At 41.9% G+C, this 10,000-nt stretch overlaps 1 protein-coding gene across 1 annotated transcript in view; it reads right to left on the bottom strand.

Moving 5' to 3' along the window:
• The window catches only part of jakmip1 (janus kinase and microtubule interacting protein 1), a 34,666-nt gene that overhangs the window by 11,588 nt on the left and 13,078 nt on the right, over positions 1–10,000 (bottom strand). The window contains exons 7-12 of the mRNA XM_063189138.1: positions 7,819–7,965; positions 7,233–7,400; positions 3,222–3,281; positions 2,103–2,222; positions 1,113–1,238; positions 471–554 (exon numbers count right to left, since the gene is read on the bottom strand). Of these exons, the coding sequence (XP_063045208.1) occupies positions 471–554; positions 1,113–1,238; positions 2,103–2,222; positions 3,222–3,281; positions 7,233–7,400; positions 7,819–7,965 (705 nt within the window). The remainder of the gene's footprint in view (positions 1–470; positions 555–1,112; positions 1,239–2,102; positions 2,223–3,221; positions 3,282–7,232; positions 7,401–7,818; positions 7,966–10,000) is intronic.

Below are 10,000 nucleotides of genomic sequence, written 5' to 3' on the forward strand. Positions count from 1 at the left end.
TATGCAGACTCCCGTCCTCCACTTGTGCTTGTGGCCTCGCGTTTCGCTGCCGCCCCGATGGAGAAAACAATAAAGCGTTTCCCCGCTTTCAGCCTAGCCACAATAACTTTTGGGGGACTGTCCTTCATTCACCATCCCGATTGCAAATGAGAAAATGACATTGGAATTGTGCTTTTGAAAGATGTGTCAGTGATGTCATCACGAGGTCACAAGCAGGCAAGTGAGCAAGGGAGGACGGGAGTCCACATAATGGAATTTGCCCACAGTGTATGCAGCACACACATCCAGCCAAGGCCTCAAGACACTGGCCAGCCGAGCAGTGACATGAAACAGTCAGGCTTGTGCACTTCCTGATCAGCAGCAGAGCGCCAATAGAGTCCTCCCGCCACCAGACAGACAAGCAGAACAACCAATAAGAGCGGAGCCAGGAGAGGAGGAGCTTTGGCCCCGCCCATCCTCTGCTGCATTACCTGCCCCTTCTCGGCCAGGCTGCGCTCCAGGTCGGCGATCCGCTCCTGACAGCCAGTCAGCTCCGCCTGTAGCTGCTCCCGCGTCTGACAGACATACACAGCATAGCCAATAAGAAAGGAGGCACAGCAGGGCTACCAATAGGATCATTTTACGTCTGGCATGGAAAGACATGCCATATCAAACCAGAGGCGTGTTTGTAATTTAATAAAATGATGCTTGTAATGATACAGTAATATACTGTAAGTACTGTAGGCCATCTTTGGCAATTTATTCCACGAATGTTACATGACTGTTAATGGATGTTAATGTGGATTTAGCTAATGTATTCGAAAAAATCATTCCTCTAAAAATGACCAGGAACACAAAAACGTCCAGTGCACATGCAAATGCCTGTGTCTCACACGGACGCACGCACGCACGAACGCACGCACGCACGCACGCACGCACAGACAGACAGACAGACAGACAGACAGACAGACAGACAGACAGACAGACAGACAGACAGACAGACACACACATACACACACACACACACACAGAAACAGAGAAACAGAGAGAGAGAGACACAGAGAGAGAGAGAGAGAGAGAGAGAGAGAGAGAGAGAGAGAGAGAGAGAGAGAGAGAGAGAGAGAGAGACGTACCCTGCAGTGTCTCTCGGGGTCCAGTGGGCCAGTGGTCTCCTGTAAGAGGGCATAGGCTCGCTGCAGTGCTTGGTACTCTCGAGTCAGCTGACGGAATCGCAGCTCTGCCTCTTCCCTGCAGAAAGTCTAACCACCAATCACACACCAGGTATACTGTAAGTCCCTCCTACTGCTTTGGGCCATCCAGAAACAAACATAAAACCCCTCCAGTTGTACCTCAAAGACAATACTGATCTCTAAGACACGTTCAGGCCAACAAAGAACCGTGTCCATGCCTGTTCCAACACAAAATCTGGAACCGGCTGGTGTGTTAACGCTGCAAGTCTGGGCCTTCGGAAACCGAAATTTAGGTCAAAGACATTTTTTGGGGCTCAGACGTCAGGTGGCACAACAGCATTTAATGCCCATAAATTAATTAGATATTGGTGGTTGATATGCTACAATGAATATGCTTCTTAGATAGTCCACTAAACACAAACAAAAAATCCATGCGATAGTGGAGTACTACTAATTATTATTGAAAACTTCAGATCCAGCTCAGCAATTGAAATTCAAAGGCAAGGTTAATTTGGTTAGGAAGGGAGATAGAGACAAAAGGCCCCAGGCCTTCTTCCAATGTGTTCCTCTCCCCCCTTAAAGGGATGTTACATGCAGGCAGATAAAGAGCAGAAGAGGGAGTGAAAACAGTTTACTCTGTTTTTAAAAGCCCTCAACGGCACATACAGTGGTAGTCTTATAGCCTGGTGAACCAGCGCCACCCGCTGGACGGCAAAATGTTTTGTCTACGGGTAAATTAGACATCCATATTTACTCTGGTTTATCAGGCTAGTAGTCTTAGCCAATAGCAATGGCAAATCTGACGTGCTACGGCTGAAACGTCACTAACCCAATAGTTTTATGCTTTCATGTAAATACAGTAGTAGAGTGTTACAATTGTTAGTTAAAAATCTTTGCAGATCTTATATTAGATATATTAATTAGGGTGCTCACCTCCTCCAACTCCTCCTCGGGTGTAGCAGGGGTCTGGTCGGTGTTGAAAGATGTCAGGGAAGAGGTTTCCGAATCCACAGACTCCTCGTCAAATCCAAAATATGTCTCCACAACATGCTTCTGCAAGGCGGGAGAAAGGAGATAAGGTTTTCTTCTCAGTTAAGCAGACAACTGTTTACATTGTAACACCTCGCATTGACCCATACCAATAATTAAATCCAATTTGAGATACAAATTAGTCTGAGGGTAGAAGAGATGAATGCAAAATATAACCATGGATATACATCACAGACCTTCTGACAAGCCTAACATATTAAGTGTGTGTCTTACCATCGTTTTTATATGTCATTTCCTGACACCCCGAGAAGTACAGACAGACAAGTGCACACAAACATATGAAGGACGAGAAGTAGAGAATGAGCAAAAAGTATTCCGTCATCTTGAACCGAGAGAAATTGCAGATCCAAGTACAAATCCAAGTCCAAATTAGGTCAAAAAAGGCTCATCCTCAAGGCATGTATTGTCATTATTCTCACTGGCTTCATCATCATCATCATCATCATTCTTATTGCTGTCACCGCAGCTTTAACAGTCAAAGTAAAAAAGTCCTGTGTTCTTCAGCCGTCTGTTTGTTTATGTGTCGGAGGCAAGAGACTTCGGGGGTCTGTTTTTGTGTGTGGGTGACAGGGATAGTTTATAACCAAACCATAAGCTCCACCCAGCAACCACACACACACACACACACACACACACACACACACACACACACACACACACACACACACACACACACACACACACACACACACACACACACACACACACACACACACACACACACAACGATACCTTGCAGAGTTTGAATCCCAAAGAGCCCAATTACAGCTTTCTTTTATCATCCCCTCCCCCACACACACACAAGTCACAGAGTCAATAGGAACTACTGTGTGTGTGTGTGTGTGTGTGTGTGTGTGTGTGTGTGTGTGTGTGTGTGTGTGTGTGTGTGTGTGTGTGTGTGTGTGTGTGTGTGTGTGTGTGTGTGTGTGCGTGTCTGTGTGTCTGTGTGTCTGTGTGTGTTTGTGTGCATGCGTGTGTGTGTGCGTGCGTGCGTGCATTTACCTTGGGCACCTTTAGCCCTTTCCTCTTGTTCTTCTTGTTGAAAAGCAGTCTATCCCGCTCCTGACGGTAAAAGAGGCACATGTCATCCTTAAACAATAACAGCACACCAAAGACAGCATTTGGAGGAGAGGGAAGGTATGGCAAGATGCTCAGTGATCATAATGAAGAGATGAGAGAAAGAAGAGAAGGGCAATCACAGAGGGGTGACTAGGAAGGAGCGATAAGAGCCTGGACGTGTGCCCTTTCGCAATTACCGCTAACGATGTCAACAAACTCATTAACATCCCAGCATGAGCAAGCTAATCAGATAATGAGTAATTACTCAGCTGGTGCAATTACGTGTCAGCAGTGAATAGCACACAAACTTAACCCTAAGGTGTTAGTAACCCTTAAGGTGTTAGTGATCTTGTTACAGGTGTTCGGGTCATTTTGACCAGGGCATATAGAAATCACTTGAAAATTATAGAAGAAACGCAACACTGCTACAATTATGGTCAAGGTGTTAATGTGAAAGCTGACGTTTCGGTCAGTCAGGCCTTCATCAGAGTCGGGCATATAGAAAAATAAATTTAAAAGAAAAAAATCATAGCTCATATTCACTCTCATGTTCCCTTCATACTGCTTTTGAAGTGTGAACTTATACAGTACAGGCCAAAAGTATGGACTCACCTTCTCATTTAATTGATTCTCTTTATTTTTGTGGCTATTTACAGAACTTAGTTCATTTTCAGGAAGAGCATCAAAACTGTGAATGAACACATAATATAATGTTTTGCGTAACAAAAAATGAAAATGTAAAAAAAATAAAAACAATTATTTTAAAAATATCAAAAAATGCCAAACAGTGACGTCAACACAGCAAAACTGAGGGTCTCACATGTTTCAACAAGCTTATTTTTCTGTCTATTTTCAAGTAAACAAGTCCGACAGGCGGACAACAGATGCGTCCGTCTATGCCCGTTCTGAACCTTTTTTGCCCAAACGCCCCCTTGGCCTCCTCATAACCTGTCAAGGCAATTTATCAATAAGCCTACCATGTACTGTATAAGCCTGGATTTGAAAAAGTACCATAGGATTTCAACAGCGTTGGGCAATTTACTGAAAAACTGTAATGCATTGCTGATTACATGTTACTGTCTTTTCAAAATAATCCCTTACACTACATTTAGCAATGTGGGGACCTAAGGCGAATTTAGCTAGGGGGGCCATCGGTCCATCCCATATCACATTTTTTTTTAACATAAAATCTCTATTTTTGTTAGGCTATTTTTTTTTTTTAATCACGATTTTTTATTTAAAAAAAAATAATAATTACAAACATAAAAAACAGGCAAACATTACAACCCTTTCTGGACAGATTTCAATGAATAGGCTATTTGCAATTTTACATAGGCCTACATTAAATAAACTAAAATGTGAAATTCTCTTTTCACTTTAATATGAGAGCAGTGATGTCCCCCCCTCACTGAAGTGTTATTTCATGTGTGTGCATGATGCTGTCACCTATTTGAAGTGACGTTGATGTTGGATTTCATGGAATACTTTTAAATGCTAGCCTGATAAACCAGCCTAAATGTATTGGATGTCTTATTTTTCAGCGTCCAGCAGGTGGCGCTGGTTTACCAGGCTATTTAAATGCCGCTTTGGGAAGAAAACAGAGTAGGCGACAGGTGAACTGTCTTTCTGTCAAAACAGTGGTTTGCAGGCGTTTGCGTTTTCACGTGGATATTGTCTTCGTGGACCGTAACAGACAAACAGTAAGTTCCATAAACTAATCAATGAGACATTGGCTACGTGTACATGATGTTTTTAAGTCCGATTTAATAAATGCGATTTAAATAGATCGGATTAAGAGTTATTTTGCGATGTGTATACATGGCACTTTCACTTAAATGCGATTAAACGTCTGGGGAAAATAAAGCATTGCGATTGGACTGAGGACGCACGTGCTGAGCGAGCCAAATAAGGCACGGGGGCGTGGTTCAATGCCACCGAGATGCAGGTCATCTTCCCCACGAAAATCGTTGCCTCAGGCGGACTGAAATCACAACATTTCCCCCTTTCTCCCTGGATCATTTACAATGCTACATTAGCTACCCTGTTAGCATAGAAAAACGAGTGGTCAAATGGTAATGTGGAGTAACTTTGTTGTGCTTCATTACTTCGTGGGGCACTTTTACATCAATATATGGAAGCCACAACATTTATAGTCGCTTAGGGACTTTAAATTAAGCAAAACTTTCATGTGAAAATCAACAGGAAGTGCCGCCATGTTTTTCTCACTGGCATTGCACGCATGAGCTCCAGGCCAAAACTGAGCGACTGCCACCTTGTGGACACAAGAGGAAATCACAAGAGGGGGAATCACAAGAGGGAATCACAATTCAGAAACGCATCACGGGAGGGCGGACGGACGGACGGACGGCGGACGGACGGACGGACGGACGGACACCAAAGCCTCTTATAGAGATGCGTGGGACGCATCTAAAAATACCCAGTCAGTCGAGTCAATTTTAATTGATACAAGCAATACAAGAGAGGTTTTCTTGATCTGATAATGGGTCACTTGGTCAGCATAGCTGGTTATCTAGGTGAAACAGTGACAAAAAAAAGTAAAAGTGAAAAACCCTGCCACAGATTCCCTCCAACACAGGTTTGACCTCTCCAAGTAACTGGCTGTGACTCAATATCAGATCAAGAAAATGTCTGTAAAATGCTTGTACTGGCAAGTGTTTAAAACTAGGTTTTAGGTCTCAAAATTCTAGTGAGTTATTGGAGGACTTTAATGTTCAATTAGGATTGACATGACTGACTGGGCATTTTTATTTGAAAATAGACAAAAATAAGCTTATTGAAATGTGTGGGGCCATCAGTTGTGCCGTGTTGACGTCAGGTGGATAGACAGCTGACATTGCTGTTGAACAACAGTTAGAATTATATTTTTTTGGTAAGCACGTAATTCTCCATGTGTTCACAGTTTTGATGCCCTGCATGAAAATACACAATGAAAATCCACGAAAATAAAGACAATGCATGAATGAGAAGGTGAATCCATACTTTTGGGCTGTACTGTATGTGCATATATGTTTTTGAGAGTGAGAGATACAGAGAGAAATAAGGAAGCAGTGAAGAAAGTGAGTAAACTCAATCCAAGCTCTCAGATTAAGCCACCAGTGCTCTTATCGCGCAAGGTTGAAACATTGATGCACAACTGAAGGGTCCAACAATATCTGCACTCCTTTTTCCACATAATTCACCCTCTGCCTTGTCTACTCAACATGTGACCACTATTGTGTCAGAGAATTTAGAAAATATTGATGTATAAATGTGTAAAAGAAATGTGCAGGAAGGGTTATTGGCTTATCTGAATATAATAATATTTCAGAATTAAATTGTTCCGTTGAGTGAACATTCCATTTCATTTAATTCCGAATTGAAGTGTTTACATGATGTTTCCGAAGGGGAATTAAGTTTTATTCTGAATTAAGTTAATTAATTAAATTGAGTTACTTTGGAATTAAATGTCCCATGTAACTGAGGCCATACTCTAATCTAATACATTTCATCTTTCCACTAACTGTACCGGGAATTCCAATTATGTATTAACATCATTAGGATACGTACATGACCGTTATTACAACATTGTCAAACTCACATACATACGGACATGTTTTTTAACTTAAATATGACATTTCATTAGAGAAACAGTGATTCACAGTACATTTTGTAGTGCTAACACTTAGAAAGTAGTATCAACCACAAAAATGTTAAATCCGACCTTTGAATAAAAACTGTAGTCTTAATTTAAGTCTTGAATAAAAGTCTTGAATAAAAACTGAAAATGTTACTGTGCATTATTATTTGTAAATGTAATAGCAGAGCTTCATATTTAGAGTCATTCTGGTCGTTCTGCACACCTCTCATATGCTGCTGCTTTCTTCATCTCTAATCCACATGAGCAGAGAGTCTGAGGAGAGTAATGAGGATGCTGGCATCTCCATAGCAACCCACCTGCACAAGCTCCTCGATGTAGCCTCGCTGCTCCGTCACCTGGAGACGGAGACACTCCACTTCCTGCTGCTCCGGGGCGTGGCTTAGGTCCGACAGTGAGCTGTGGCGCTTCAGAACGCCCTGCTGGGAGTTGGACTGCTGCTGCTGCTGCTGTAAGGAGTTCTCTCTCTGAGAGAGAGAGAGAGAGAGAGAGAGAGAGAGAGAGAGAGAGAGAGAGAGAGAGAGAGAGAGAGAGAGAGAGAGAGAGAGAGAGAGAGGGCACAAAATAAAATCGGAGAGCCATCTGGAGTGAGAGGCTAGGAATTGCACTTGCCATTGGAAAAAATAATTGCTTGTTTGCAGTCGTGTATATTTTTTTGTGAGTGCTTGAAGCAAGCAAAGGGGAACTCACACACCGATGTAATAGTATACTTTCATTGTATTTTAGAAAACAAAGAAGTGCTAACCAAGTGAAGTGAAGCAAACGTTTTGGTCACAGTTAGACCATCATCAGTGCAATGCGTTTGCTGAGGATATTTTTGTATTTGTCTACTTCTCTACTTATTTGTGTATGTCTATTTGTCTGCTCTGAGTGTGTTTCTCTCACCAGCTCTGCGTTCTCTCGGCTTAGGCTCTTCAGTTTGTCCTCCATCCGCTGCAGGCTCTGCAGCAGCTCGTCGCTCTTCTTATTCATCCGTCTATTCTTCTCCAGAAGGGGCTTCATCTGTCCATCTGCCTCTCGGACGCGCTTCAGCTGACACACCAAAAAAAACGTGTGATCGTATAAAAAAGAGGGACAAAGACAGACAGACAGACAGACAGACAGACAGACAGACAGACAGACAGACAGACAGACAAACAGACAGACAGACAGAACAACACACACACACACACAAAATTGATTGGGTAAGATACACGCCACAATTTTATGGCGTGTGAAGCCATGAAACATATCCTTTGCTGGAAGGGAGAAAGGTGTGGATGTCTTTCCTTTGCCTGTCCATTCGCACAGCCGGCTTTTTTTTTTTTTTAAAGCATCTGTACCCTCACTAGCTCTCTACGTATATCCCTCTACTTTCATTGATAATCCAAAGGCACCCTTAACCATTAAGGACATTTCTTTGATAACTAACTTGGCTACTCCAAAAAAAGGGATAGCAAGATGTATACATGCCAGCATAGCTTGAATCTTATTATCTGGCAAGCATAGTCCCATTTCTCAAACGCCAGTTCGGTTCGATTTCAATTAGAAAATACCTTTAAAACTCAGACTTTAGACAATAATTTGAATTTCCCTAAGTGTATGTACACTGACTGTGAACTAATGCTGATTACAGTTTTTCTCGATTGCCTCCACACAAGTTCTGGTACTTCACACACAATTCTCGGAACATCTCACCCATTTCCCAACTCCCCTAACCAATGTCACTGAACACTAAACACAATTCCTACTTAACACTCAAATTCCAGAATTAAAACACACTCTTTTCACACCATTACACACAATTCTCTGGATTACACTCAATTTTCATAAAGAAAAACACTGGGTTTCTCATGGAACACACTGTCATTCACAACACTACAATCAACTGCCATACTATGTTCACTTCCTCATCACATGGGCAAACTCTCTTCATACCGGTTTACAATCTGAAATCATCACCCCATAAGGACACACATTGCATGTCATATTGATGAAAAATGAGTGGATGCAAGGAGAAAACACATTTGTTTAGTTTTTGAACTCAAAAATATGTTATACAAGACTTCACTTCCACGTGGTTACCCAATATTTTACAATAAATTAGTGCAATTTTTTAAATGTCAGAAAAAAAATTGCTGTTGATGCCTTCTCTGGGTGGATGCGCCATGCAAGATGGTATTTCCCTCACTGCCTGGCCAGGGAAACGATTGCATGTGATGTGGATGAGGTCCTGTGGCCAGACCACAATAGAAGGCAGGATGAAGCAGAGTAGATGTGAGTGTGTGTGTTTTTGTTTTAGTTTTATTTTCATAGCAATAGGCTATACAGTAATGTAATAGGTTTTTTGTACTGCCAAATAGGCAGTGAGGTTTATCTTTGTGTTTTGTTTTATGAAAAAGAAATACAAATCTTTCTGTTTCTGTTTGTGTGTTGTGGGAATGAGGTTTTTCCAACTTATGTCACAGTATCCATGCAATCCAGAACAAAAAAAGCCCAAGTTAGTGGGAGAAATTAGTTTTACCCTGTGCCCAACAGTGTTTTAATGGGTCTGCAAATGTGTATTGTAGTGACTGTCTGTGTGTGTCATTTGACGACAAAATGAGGTTTTTAGAAGAGAGTACATTGTTTTGAGACAAGACGTGCATTTTTCAGAGGTAGTGAAGAGTTTGGCCCGTTGTGTGTGAGGTTTGGAGATTTGTGTGTAGAGTTTTGAGAATTCGAGGGCCGATTCCGAAAATTGTGTGTAGGCAATCGAGAAAAACTGTAATGTAAAATAGCCCATAGCTCATTCGATATTTATTCAAGATTCTTTTTACTTGCCCTGAGGGAAATTTGTCTTGGACACACACATAGCTGCCGAATAATTTATACTTCCCTATTACCTACACTTCCCTACTTCCTTTGTTTCCACAATGCTTCCTCGTCCTGCTTCCTTTATTTCTACAACTCTTCCTTGTGTTTACTTTGCAGTTTTGCTGTCTAATTTTGCTGTATTGGTGGTAACTGTTTCATTACAGCCTTGAATTCCTGATGTCCTCAACACAGTGTTGACCTTCAGGCGACCCCCAACATGACTGATTGCTTC

This window comes from Engraulis encrasicolus, chromosome 22, assembly GCF_034702125.1.
Source record: "Engraulis encrasicolus isolate BLACKSEA-1 chromosome 22, IST_EnEncr_1.0, whole genome shotgun sequence".
Lineage (NCBI taxonomy): Eukaryota > Metazoa > Chordata > Actinopteri > Clupeiformes > Engraulidae > Engraulis > Engraulis encrasicolus.